The sequence below is a fragment of the Diadema setosum genome, unplaced genomic scaffold (genome assembly GCF_964275005.1).
Source record: "Diadema setosum unplaced genomic scaffold, eeDiaSeto1 scaffold_47, whole genome shotgun sequence".
Classification (NCBI taxonomy): Eukaryota; Metazoa; Echinodermata; class Echinoidea; order Diadematoida; family Diadematidae; genus Diadema; species Diadema setosum.
In genome coordinates this window covers 47277-60616 of record NW_027307673.1, presented here as the reverse complement: position 1 = coordinate 60616, position 13340 = coordinate 47277, and the positions used below count along the sequence as shown (strand labels likewise).

Here is a 13340-nt window from a genome sequence, read left to right as displayed (position 1 = left end):
GGATGTTGTTTATAATTCGTATGATTATGCATTGCAACTTCTCCTTGCGTTTTGAAGAATATGCTATAAAGTTATAAAGTTAGCTTCCCACCTGATATTGAAATAAATTGAAATTGAAATTGATACACATACCTCACATACTCGAGACTAACTGCCTCGCCTACAGTTTTATGTTGAATTTTCTCTTGCCATATATAATGCGTAGACTTAAGGTAGTCAAAACTTGATTCCGTTTATGCCATTTCATTTGCTTAACTATATTCGCCCTCTCTTGCTTCTGTACAAAAGCATCGCTCTTACTGCAATTTGGTAATTTAAGATTCGGGCTTGTCACACATACTGAGAGACGGAACCCACTCTAGTCCTATTCTGTGAAATGTATCGGTAAAGGCCCAGTGTAACTGTTTTCAGCTGTTTTCAACCACCAATGCTTCAGATGCGTGAAAGTGCAACATATCACTCCTTGTTCTCTTTTGATATCTTTTTCTATGAGTATTTGTTATTTTGGTGTGTGCGTGTGGGAGTGCACGGTGATTCCGTGATAAGTACCATGGACTAGACATCGCACACCTCACAATACAGCCGACAGTTCGTCAACTATAATACTCTGTAACGTTTCACTCATAGATATAAATAAACCTGACTAACATCGTTCTTTTGTTAGCTCCTTGGACATACAGTACAAGCACAGTTAACTTTTTAGCATCCTTTCAGCTGCAACGATAAGCTTCCACCGACATTCATGTTTTGCCTTTTTTTTTTCTGCTGATAGACACCCATCTCGTCAGCTCCATCTGCCAGCACGGTCATGAAAATGTTTAAAAAGATCATTTAATGGTGATTTTAGTTGATCTTGCGTCACTCACGGCACATATATGCTGATCTTTAAAAAAATGATGCACATAATTATCAATGATAATATAATTATGTAGATATAATGTGTGTTATGAATGCAGTGAACTATTGACACACTCAGTTCAAGAACTTTTTTCTTTCAATCCAGCAGTGCTTTCACAATGCAATTGAATGCATTCGAGTAAATACATGTAGTCATGGAGACATGTCTTTAAATCCCCTTGAAATTCTTCTTCTTCTTCTTCTTTTGATAATCTCCAAAAAAAAAATAATGCTCTAGAAGAGATGAAAAGTAGACAAAATAAAAATTCTTTTAAGCCAGATACCTTTTTAGTAGATACAGTAGTGAATGTATTTTGAAACGTTATCAGTCGAAGATCCCTGGACATAGTAGCCCTATCGGGGCCGAAGGGAAAAAAAAAAATACGTGGAAGGTGATCTTGCAAAACACAGTTGGTGATACACCCCAGGCATGCCATGGGCGCTTTTTAAAAATTATTTTTAAGAGCCGGAAGTGTGTTGAGGGGGGAGGGGGGCGCCAGTTGTTATTTTCTCTCTCTCTCTCTCTCTCTCTCTCTCTTTGTGTGTGTGGGGGGGGGGAGGGGATTGATGGTTGCTGCCCCAGGTACCGCGGCCCCTGGTCTGTCCTCCCGTTGCCTAGTACAATGGAGACGGGTACAATTTTCAGTTCTTGATTATCACACTTGCAGTATGAGCTGAAAATAGTCATCATTATAATCGTGTACACAGTTTGCCAATGTGTTGTTTGGGGCAAGGACCATTTTCTGCTCTGGATCTCTAGGAAATCTGCATGGCTCCTAAACGTTGCATGCATTCCCCATAACGTGCTGTAAAGAATCTTGACACATATGAGACAAAAGTTACTATCTACGAAATAATGTATACGAATTTCCAGAGGAGCGAAGGTAATTAGTGTTTAACCATACATCCATTCTGAAAACGACATATTGCGATTTTTATTATCTTGATATAGTTTGCCCATTTCCTGAAATCGCAGACACTTTCTTTTGTACCAGTAGTGAACTTTCTCTTTTCTCAAACCCGCGTATATATATATATATATATATACATATATACATATATACATATATGTATATATATATATCCTTCTTGAGTCGCATTAAGCTGCATATTTGCTCACACTTTTCTTGTGAAGACGGTGTGTTTTCCTGCTCTGTCGCCATTGTTCTGCGCGTGGTAAATTGCAGTATGAGTGATTATCATGCCGAAAATACAATAGCCCGAATGTAGTTTATAATAGTGTGTGTCTACCGCTAGATTTCACAATGTACATTTCGACCAGCTGATTGATGCAAAATAAATCGTAACGGCATTGGTAGGGGGAAGAGGAAAGTCGCATGTTTGCCTCTAATCACGTAGATTGTGCTCTTTTTCTTACACATTGTTCTTTCTATTTTATATATGGAATATTCTGATGTAGATGATGACAGGAAGAAGCAGTTGCCGTCCTGGGCCTTGGCCTTGGTCATAATTATTCCGATCGGGTTTCTTCTCTTGCTTGCGGTCATGGTCGTGTTGAAACGCGCACTTCATGATAAGTAAGTTTCGTACACAACTGTATCTTTTATTTCGGTTTGTGTTGTGCTTGCAATTATAACTTTGATCAATGTTATATATACAATACATTCACGACGTCATGCACAATTATGCATTATATATATATATATATATTATATACTTTGTATACATATATGTATGTGTATATATACTTAGTATACTATATGTATATATATATATATATATATATCACGACTTAAACATTTTCTTTTAAACAAACATTTTTTTTTTGTATTAGTATTGTCTTAACCAATTTCACTTGCACCGCCGGACGTTGCAATAAAACATGTTAAACGTAATATGACAAGATGCATCAAAATACAATGTTGTATCGTTTAGACAATCATTTCTGAGGCCATTGTCCTCGTCAAGCGTTTGCTTATGATGATGGTCTCCTGAATTTCTGTACAGAAAAGGGGGTGGAGAGCGGAAGTGCATACTGTAGAGGTGGGGTGCAGGGGATATGCTGGTCGATCGGTAAGGAGGTGGGTCAGAGGGATGGGAATAGGTGGTAGGGACGGGGAAAGGTGGATCAGGAGAATTTGTGGGGCAGCAGAGACAGGATCTGCATGGATAGTAGGGAAGGCTTGGGGAGGTGGTGGGAATAGGGGGGTGTAGAGAGAGTGTTTCGGGAGTGATTGATGCCAAGCTTTTTTTTTCTTTTTTTCTTTTTTTTTTCTTTTCTTTTCTTTTCTTTTCTTTTCTTTTCTTTTCTTTGAAATGCCATGGGGGTGCTGTCAAGGGGATCCCAACGCAGCACCGGCCAGCCAGGGGTAGGTGTACAGCACTTAAATGGCCGAAACACTGGTGATCCCTGGTGTGCTGCTGACGACCCGTGGCATTTGCGGAATTAACATCTTTCCGTTTATTATCTTGTTTTTGAGACGCTTGGGAGAGGCCAGGTGACGACTGCGAATAGAGCAGTGACACCCCGGATAGGTGGGGCATCAGGGAAGGCTACCCTGATGGCTATGGCAAGCAAATAACCGGCCCCTCAGAGTTACCGGTTTTAAGTGTGGCCCATTTGCGGCGTAGGGCTGTGCGCCAGGGCTGAGGGGTGGCAGTGGGAGGGGTTTTCACCCCTATTGGTGAGTGTGTGCCCACTTGACTGAAAGGCTACTCACCCGCCTCATCCGCTTTTTCGCATTGAGTCATGCTGAATAAGAATCCATACTGGATTCTGAAAGGGCGGGTACTTTGACTCACGACAATGAACAAAGATCAAGAGGGTGTGTGTGCGGGATGCGGGAGGAGGTTCAAGGGGAAGAGAGGTGTGGCAGTTCACAGAGCAAGAACGAGCTGTGGAAGAGTGGCAGTAGGGCATGACTGCACCAGCACTGAGCTGGGTGAGACAGTGGGAGGTCCCAGTCAGGTTTCAGACCACAGAGCCGGAGACCCTCAGCATGCTCTACATGCTGTGTTTGAGCGGAAGGAGCCGATTGCTTGGCCACCGGCGAGAAGTGATAAGTGGGAGCTTTTTGACATCAAGCTTGCGGGAGTTTTGAAAGTGGAATTGGCTGGGAGTGTTGAAAAGAAGATGCGTATGTTTGAGGGGTTGTGTTATGGGGCTTGTGCAGAAGAGTTTGGGATAAAGCCTGTGGGTAGTAGAGGTGGGGGGAATGTAGAGGGGGATTTTGGAAAATCAGGGTCGAGGAGACAGCGGTTGATGGCCCAATTGAGGGCGGAGAAGAAGAGCTTGCGGCGTAGGTGGAGGCAGGCAGACGGAGAAAGGGCTAGTCTGAAGGGTCTGTATGAGGACCTGAAGAAGAGGTATGCGGATGTTAGGAGGGCCGAATATCAGTGTAGGAAGCGGAGGAGGAGGAGGAGGGAGAGGAGGGAGAGGAGGGAGTTCTATAAGAATCCGCACAGGTTCACGAAGAGGTTGTTTGAGGAAGGGGTTTCAGGAAGTTTGGAGGTGTCGAAGGAAGAGCTCGAGAGGCATCTGAAGGCCACATACTGTGATGGAAGGAGAGAGGAGCCTTTTACTGGGATGGCGGGGCTATTGAGGCCACAGGAGCCAGAGGTCAGTTTTGACTTGAGTGAGTTGAAGTTGTGGGAGGTTGAAGCCGTGGTTAAAAAGGCCCGAGCTGGCAGTGCAGCTGGGCAGAATGGCTTGTCCTACAAGCTGTTCAAGTACTGTCCTCGTGTCCGAAGGGTGCTGTGGCGGATCCTAAGGGTGCTATGGCGGGAGCGGATTGTTCCAGTCAGCTGGTGTGTGGCAGAAGGGGTATATATCCCAAAGGAGAGGGATGCCAAAGGCATTGGCCAGTTTAGACCGATTTCGCTTCTCAACGTGGATGGTAAGATCCTCTTTAGTGTCTTAGCGAGGCGGTTGTCAGCATTTGTCATGAAGAACAAGTTTGTGGACACCTCTATACAGAAGGCAGGGATACCAGGTTTCCCTGGGTGCACGGAGCATGTCCAGATGATTTGGGAGTCAATCCAGAGGTGCAAACGTGAGAAGGAGGATGTGGATGTCATCTGGTTGGATCTTGCAAATGCATATGGATCAGTTCCTCACAGGTATCTCAGCTTTGCTCTTGAGTTTTTCTGGGTCCCTAGGGTGATCCGGGAGATGGTGCAGAGCTACTACAGCCAGTTCAGGATGAGATTCACGACCCAGACTTACACAACAGAATGGCAAGCGCTAGAAATTGGCATCCCCATGGGGTGTCCAGTCTCGCCGCTGCTGTTTGTCCTTGGGATGGAAGTGTTAACCCGGTGTGTGGCCCCGAGAATTGAGGGGTTGATGCTGGCTGCAGATGTGGTTGTGCCGTCGATTAGGGCTTTCATGGATGATCTCACAATCGTGTCTGGCAACGAGACCCAGGTCAAAGATGGCCTCCATAGGTTAGAGGAGTTGGTGGCCTGGACACGGTTGAAGTTCAAGGCCAAGAAGAGCCGCTCAGTGTCAGTGCGAAAGGGGAAGGTGGTCGCAAGGAGTTTTCAGATTGGGGGAGAAGATATCCCTCAGGTCACTGAGCAGGGGGTAAAGAGCCTTGGGCGGTGGTATGAGGGCAAGTTGAATGACAGGCACCGAGGAGTTCAGATCTATGAGAAAGTGGTGGAGTGGTTGAAGAGGGTGGACAGGACACTCATCCCTGGGAATGCGAAGGTGTGGTGCTGCCAGTTTGGCTTGCTACCACGGATCATGTGGCAACTGCAGGTGTACGAGGTGGCAGTGTCCAGGGTTGAGAGGATGCAGCAGAAGATGAACTCGTACTACCGGAAGTGGTTAGGCGTTCCAAGAATGCTTACAGATCTGGCATTCTTTTGCAGATCAGGCAGGTTGCAATTTCCTATGACGTCAGTGGTGGAGGAGTTTAAAGCTGGCAAGGTTAGGCTAGTGATGATGATGAGGGAGTCAAAGGACCAGGTAATAGCAGGAGTTAGGCCACCGATCCGCACAGGGAGGAAGTGGAGGGCGGAGGAGGCTGCGGACGAGGCAGTGGCAATGGCAAAGTGGAAGGAGATGCAGGGTGCGGTTCAGGTGGGTCGGAAAGGGGTCGGGTTTCATGAGGGTGTTAGATGGTACAGCAAGCAAGGCAGGAAGGGTAGGAGGGAGTTGGTGGTGGAGGCGGTTAAGGAGAAGGAGGAGGAGTACCGCTTTGCCAAGGCTGTACAGCAGGGAGTGCAGGGAGCATGGACCCGATGGGAAGGGGTGGAGCAGAGGAAGGTGTCATGGAATGACCTTTGGTCAATGTCCTCTGGAGCTGTGCGCTTCATGATCAGTTCCACCTTTGATGTTTTGCCGTCTCCAGTAAATCTTCAGAGATGGGGCATTGTGGAGGATGGTGGATGCAGGGTCTGTAACAGGGCGAAGGGCTCACTAGAGCACATTTCGTCAGCATGTGGAGGTCTATTACAGGCCTATACATGGAGGCATAACCAAGTGTTGAAGGAGATGGCGGAGGTGGCGAGGATGGCAGTGGAGGTAAGGAAGAAGAATGGGCCTCCTAGGGTGAGGGGAATCCGGTTTGTGAAGGAGGGTGTGAGATGCAGTGTGAGAAGGAAGGGTCAGAGGGATGATGGTGGGGGAATCTTAGCAGCGGGGGATGATTGGGAGGTGCGGGTGGATGAGGGAAACCGTACAGTGCCAGAGGAGGTGGTAGTAACTGCCCTTCGGCCGGACATGGTGCTGGTAGCTAGGTCTGTGCACAGGTTAGCAATGGTGGAGCTGACTGTGCCATGGGAGACAAGGATGGATGAGGCAAGGGAAAGAAAGTTGGATAGGTATGCTGAGTTGAGGGAGGAGTGTGAGAAAATGGGGTGGAGAGCGGAGGTGCATACTGTAGAGGTGGGGTGCAGGGGATATGCTGGTCGATCGGTAAGGAGGTGGGTCAGAGGGATGGGAATAGGTGGTAGGGACGGGGAAAGGTGGATCAGGAGAATTTGTGGGGCAGCAGAGACAGGATCTGCATGGATAGTAGGGAAGGCTTGGGGGGGGGTGGTGGGAATAGGGGGGTGTAGAGAGAGTGTTTCGGGAGTGAGGAGAGGTGATTGATGCCAAGCTTTTTTTTTTTTCTTTTTTTCTTTTTTTTTCTTTTCTTTTCTTTTCTTTTCTTTTCTTTTCTTTGAAATGCCATGGGGGTGCTGTCAAGGGGATCCCAACGCAGCACCGGCCAGCCAGGGGTAGGTGTACAGCACTTAAATGGCCGAAACACTGGTGATCCCTGGTGTGCTGCTGACGACCTGTGGCATTTGCGGAATTAACATCTTTCCGTTTATTATCTCATCTAGAATTGCCTAATTTGTCTTTGAACAAGAGATATACTGTAACTTATGTATGCATATTATATTTATGTACGCACAAAATTATTTTTATTTTTATTTTGCATTGTGTCAGGGAAAAAACGTTGAATATTTGAATTAATCATTTATTTCTTTTAACTGTCCGATTCAGATTTTACTGTGCTCAATTAGTTTGTTCAATTGACTTTGTATTTCATTTATATATGAAAAAGAAATTCAGAAATAAAATCAAAATAAAAAATCAAAACTCTAGCCAATTTAAAAACATTGTGTCTACGGGTTACTCTTATTCATCTTTGAAATGTGCTCGGAGAAATCACGGGGTTCGTTACTCACATTTCTTTTACCATTAGTACACCAATGTTAATCAGTGTGATACGTATGAAAGTGAAAATCGTGAAGTACAAAGTATACGAGATTATGTTTTATCTTTTCTGCTATCATGGCTATAGAACAAGTGTCTGGTGTTTCGGTATGATATGTGGTTCTAGGTGTTTACAATATGTAAAGGTTACCCGTCTACAATGAGTAGCAAATTATTCCCAACTATTTCCGTTGTAACAATCGCAAGGTAGGACAAGTAACTAGTAGGGTATTTTAGATGTCAAAAGAGTTTCCCTTGAAAATATTATACTGTTATTTTAGGAATTATAGTGCTATAATTGTCCTATCGTATGTTGTCATTGTACTGGTCAGGTGCATTGACAGTTTCATGAACGAATATAGAATCAAATTCAAAGTACACAGTGTGGAAATACATGCTTAGTCAAGATGTTAGTAGAACATAATGCTGACTCAGCTTCAGAGTACCAATGTATATAGATCATATTCAATATTTCAAAATAGATGTACTTGCTTATTTCAGCGTTCTTCCATTTCCACTGATTTAGATTTTGATGTCCATAATTGTAAGAAAAAATAAATGCGTAGTATTCCCGCAACGTATTACTGTAAACAAGCTCTCGTTGGTTTTCTTTCTATTTAAGAAGCTATTGAATGTAAAAAACTCTTATGGACAGTGGATGCCCTAAGGTTGAGACTTACAGTGCGAAAGCAGTGCAATTTATAGGCAATTGCGTTAAAGGGACAGTACAGTATTGGTGGAGATGAAAATTTGATTTTAATTTTTTTGCTAGATACCAAGAAAACACTTATGAAATGGTACAGAGCATACCATTTTAAGAGGAATTCAACATTCATTTGATGAAAATCGAGTTTGGAATAGCTGAAACATCCAAAAACAAAGTAAAACAAAACGATCATAGTAAGAGGTGGGTCCCATAATTTCTTGGGATCACTCTGTTTCGGATATCTTGGCCATTTCAAAACCAATTTTCATCAAATAACATTGAATCCCTCTTGGAATTACATGCTCTTTCAGATTTCATAAGAGGTTTCTCACTATCTCACCAAAAAATGATAAAAACCTGATGTTAAGTCTCAACCAAAGCTATACGACCCCTTTAAGGTGTACTTGTTCAGACGTGCAGAAATATAAAGCTGGTCTAGACTCACCAGCATCAGAAACTGCAATTAGGCAAGGAATCGGGCTGATTCGACATCTTCAATAACATCTTTCTTTCGGATAGCATTCTGAACGGATTCAATCTAAGATTGTAACAGTGCAACTTCACCTCGATCAGAAGTTGACTATCTGTAAAAGTGGAAATTTTCCCGTATTTCGCGCAACAAGAAACCAGCGCGAAAATAAAAACACGCTGATATTTATGCACGCCGTATTTTCCACTAGTAAATGTATTTATTCCGCGGAATTGAAAATAAGCGAATTTTGAGTTGACGGCATACAGTACCCTCTGAAAATTTACATCTCAGTGTGGCTACGAACAATGACACAATTCAACGAAAACACGTGAAACTGTAAAATTCCATATTTTGTTTACTGTCTTCCATCTTAAGCTCACCTGGGCCGAAGGCTCCTGTGAGCTATTGCAATCGCTCTTCAGCTGGCGTCCGGCGTCTGGCGTCCGGCGTCCGGTGTCCGTCGTGCGTCGTGCATGCGTAAACTTTTTACATTTTAATCTTCTTCTTGAGAATCCCATAACCAATTTTCACCAAAAACTTGGCAGGTAGCATCCCTAGGGGGATAGGATCTCAATTTATTCGAATGGGCACCATTCCCTAGCTGGCGGTCCCCAGCGCGCCCCCCCCCCCCCCCCCACCATAATTAAGGAATCTTCGATAATCTTCTCTCGAACCAGAAGTGATAGAGCTAATTTGATACTATGACTTAGCACATTGATGACTGTAGTTTCAAGTTTGTTTATGGCGGAATCAGAGATACCCCCCCCCCCCTTGGCACCCAGGTGTGGGGGGGGGGCTCCTAATGAGGCCTAAATTGTACAGTTTCACTTTCTTCTTGAAAACCAATTATGACTTTTCATTAAACTTTGCAGGTAGCATCCCGAGGGGGATAGAATCTCAATTCCTTCAAATGGGTGCCATTCTTTACCGGGTTTGTGGGTCTAGGGGCCCAACCCACCCCAGTACGGAATCTTTAATGATTTTCTCTAGAACCGGAAGTGATTGCGCTAATCTAATACAATGTGTCAGTAAATAATATTGATGACTGTTGTTTCAAGTTTGTTCATAGCAACAAAATCAGGGGCGTCCCCCTCCCCCTTTGGACCCAGGGGAGTGGGGTGGAATGGGTCCAAATGGGGACTTAAATTGTGCATGTTAATATCTTTTCTTGTTGAAAACCCCTTGATGAATGTTCACCAAACTTAACAGGTAACATGCCAGAAGGTTAACATCTCAGTTTATTCAACTGGGCACCATGCTCCCCTTGGGGCCCCCTACAGGGTTCAACCCTCCCCCAACATTGATGAATATTTGCAAATACTCTTCTCTAGAACCAGAAGTGAAAGAGCAAAGTTAAAACCATGAGTTTGTACATTGATGACTTTAGTTCTAAGTCTGTTCATTGCAGATCCAAATGCAGACCTAACTTGTACATTATTTTTCATCTTCTTGCTGAAAACAACCTTAATCCTCCTAAAAGAGTACAATTCAATAATATTATTCTCTAGAATCAGAAGTGATAGAGCTTTCACAATTTTTCTTTTTCTTCTTTTTATAAACTGCATAGTCCAACCTTCTATAAAGTACAATATAATTGGTAGGTATTTTCGCCAGTGCGATGGAATATGGAAATGGACACCATGCCACCAGCTCTCAAAGCTGCCCCTGCCCCAAGTTCCCAATGTTCTCAGGTAAGAGTGTGTAAGAATGCATGGAAGGTGAACTTGCGATACTCAGGTGAGACCTCCAGGTCTCTTGTCATCAAATATTTGCTATATTATTCGTCTCACTCGATGAATTAATGTGTACTTGGTGTACCATGGTGAAGAATGTCATGTTCAGTTACTGATATCAGTAAGTACCATGACGATAGAAACTCTAGAAAATTATGACACACCCTTATGGAAAGAACACAGTTTCATTGCACTATGTAACACAGTGTGCAACACAGTGTGGCACACAGTGTCGAACACATTGTGGAACACAATGTGTAACACAGTGTCGAACACATGTGTTTAATAAGTGTTTAATATGTGATTTTGGGACGTGTGGTAACACTGTGTATTTACCACAGTGTGAAACACAGCGTCATAGCGTTACCACATGGTCCAAAACACATTAGATACACTGTGAATCAAACCACAGTCTCACACACTGTGACCACAGGGTTATAACCACATAGTCCATTACACTGTGGTAGTCACCACATAATCCACCACATTATGGTATTCACCACATAGTCCACCACACTGTGATAGTCACCACATAGTCTACCACACTGTGGTAGTCACCACATAGTCCACCACACTATGGTATTCACCACATAGTCTACCACACAGTGGCAGACACCACATAGTCAACCATAGTACATCGCGGTAGTCACCACATAGTCATCAGATGTGTCAATACATATGTCACGACATATTCATCAGGTCTATCAATATTTGTAATGCATGAAGGCACGGTTACTGACTAGATAACACTGTTATTGAATATGAAATTACCTTTTCATAACAACATTTATGACATTGGGTATGACATAACATTATTACACAATAGTTCAAAGGAAATCCCATCATAAATACTTCGAATTTAGAAGTATTATATGAATTTTCTACAGTTTAGGTTGCTTTTTATGAATATTCATGAGCTATGCAAAAAATCTGTACCACAGGAATACCACAGGAATACCACAGTGTTACCACAAGAATACCACAGAAATACCACATGAAGTATCACATGCTGTACCTCAGCACTCCCACTTAATAGGTAATACTGTAGGAGTATAGTGCAGGTTAAGTACTGCTTAAGTCAATTGTCATAATTCACAGCATAACTCACCTATTAATGAGATTCTGGAATATGTGTTTTGTTTTGTTTTTGCTTTGTTTTTTATTCCAGTTGGTACTACTGCGTGGTACTGCTGTGTGGTATTGTCCTGTGATAGTCATGTGGTATAGCATGTCAAGAAAAAAAAAGCAAGAATATCCTGTGACATTTTTCTGTAATTAAAGTGTACAAGAAAGCAGTTGGAAGCACAGTTTGTATCCATACTACTGAATATTCTTGGCACATTACCAGAAGAAATTCTATTACGTAATACTCGTATAAGTCTTCAGAGGTTAGCATTTCCCAGGTGTTTAAGGCAGTGAAGTCACATAATGAAATTCAAAGTACCCCTGTAGGTAAAAATTCCAGGCAGTCCCAGTTGGCTATAAATACCCGTGTCAGTGAGCAGTAAGCATCTTTTTCAAGTGTGACGGCAGTGAATCATACCAGGGAGGTGAGACACCTCCCTGATTATACATCTCAAACTCCAATGTCTAGTGATCGGGAAGACGACGCTACCTCTCAGCCCCCATCCCCGCGGGGAGATCAGGGCATGGAAGGCCGCCTTGAAGCTCAACTATGCTCTCTATAGAGAGACCGAGATACTCTCCCGCTTCATGGATAGGGCGGCGGCACACCGTGGTAATGACAAACGGCATGCGAGCCATGCCAGCTGGTGCAGGAGAGCTTCTCCTCCCGGCGATTAGTCCGGACATGCGAGCCATGTCCACGGGGACAGGGGCGCTGCCCCGCCCATCGAAGACTTCAGCGAGCTAGCCATCCCCATCGGCAGCTCATCAGACGACGATATTCTCATGTCAGCCTCCTTCCCGGCAAAACTGATTGCGTTGCCCTGTATGGGTGGCCTTGACTCTGCCCTTGTGGTTATGGTCATTTTGACAACCGAATTGATCCGGATGCCATGCCCTTACAGCCAAACTCTTTCAAAGCCTGGTACCAAATTTGATTTTAACTGCAATTCTGATCTCATTTGGGCCAAATTTAAAAATTGGCTGATTTGCTAATGAAGGCAGTCACACTGCCACATCAGAAGGTAAGTCTCTATAAAATCGCGAAGCAAATGCTCAATTGCCATCGAATGCCCAAGTAGTTCTCACACCAAAAATCGAGAGCAAAATTTGGGCTATCCTCCTTCACGAGGCCTTGGGTCTTGTGAGCTCCCAACTTCTACAACAAAATGTAGTGAAGGGACTTCTATACCACATAGATAAATCCTTTCTGAAATTCACAGATCATGCACGGATAATCATCTATGCAATTGACACAATGAGAATTTGAACAACTCATGTCACCATCGATGGCCTGACACTCCCGGGCTTTGCTTATCGTATGATCTGAGCATGCACCATCGAGGTATCTTGACACCCCTTCTCAACCCTTCTCAACAACACTTGCGCAGCAAGTCGATTCCACTTGGTAGAAAGTTGTTCAGAAAGACATCTGAGAAAAATTGACAAGTGTCACATAAGCATACATCGTGGGTCATGAATGTCTCTACGCAAGCCAGCAAAAAAAAAAAAAAAAAAAGAATGAGTACTGTCCAGAATCGTTCAGTGCTGGAAATCTCAAGCTTTCCAAAGATGACTGGTCAAAATAATTCCCGAGCCTTGGATATTGGCCACAATATTTGGCTATGAAACCAATAATTTCATTTCAACCCCATACCAATAAATTTTTCCTCTACAAAGTGTACATTCTACCGAGGAGGAAAAGGCAACCCATGAAGAATTGTCTCCGAAGAT

General features: G+C 43.6%; 1 protein-coding gene across 1 annotated transcript; it reads left to right on the top strand.

The window, feature by feature from the left end:
- Window positions 1-3664: 3664 nt before the first annotated feature.
- LOC140245864 (uncharacterized) lies at window positions 3665-12284 on the top strand. Its single transcript, XM_072325351.1, has 2 exons — window positions 3665-6710; window positions 12076-12284. Exons 1-2 carry the CDS (start codon window positions 3665-3667, stop codon window positions 12282-12284), a joined length of 3255 nt encoding a protein of 1084 aa, XP_072181452.1.
- The last annotated feature ends 1056 nt before the right edge of the window (window positions 12285-13340 follow it).

Bases quoted from the DNA above. Each gene is read 5' to 3' on its own strand.
- LOC140245864 (XM_072325351.1), top strand. From the start codon at position 3,665: ATGAACAAAGATCAAGAGGGTGTGTGTGCGGGATGCGGGAGGAGGTTC. The intron at 6,711-12,075 runs GTGAGAAAATGG...TCCAATGTCTAG, and splicing joins TGCTGAGTTGAGGGAGGAGT to TGATCGGGAAGACGACGCTA.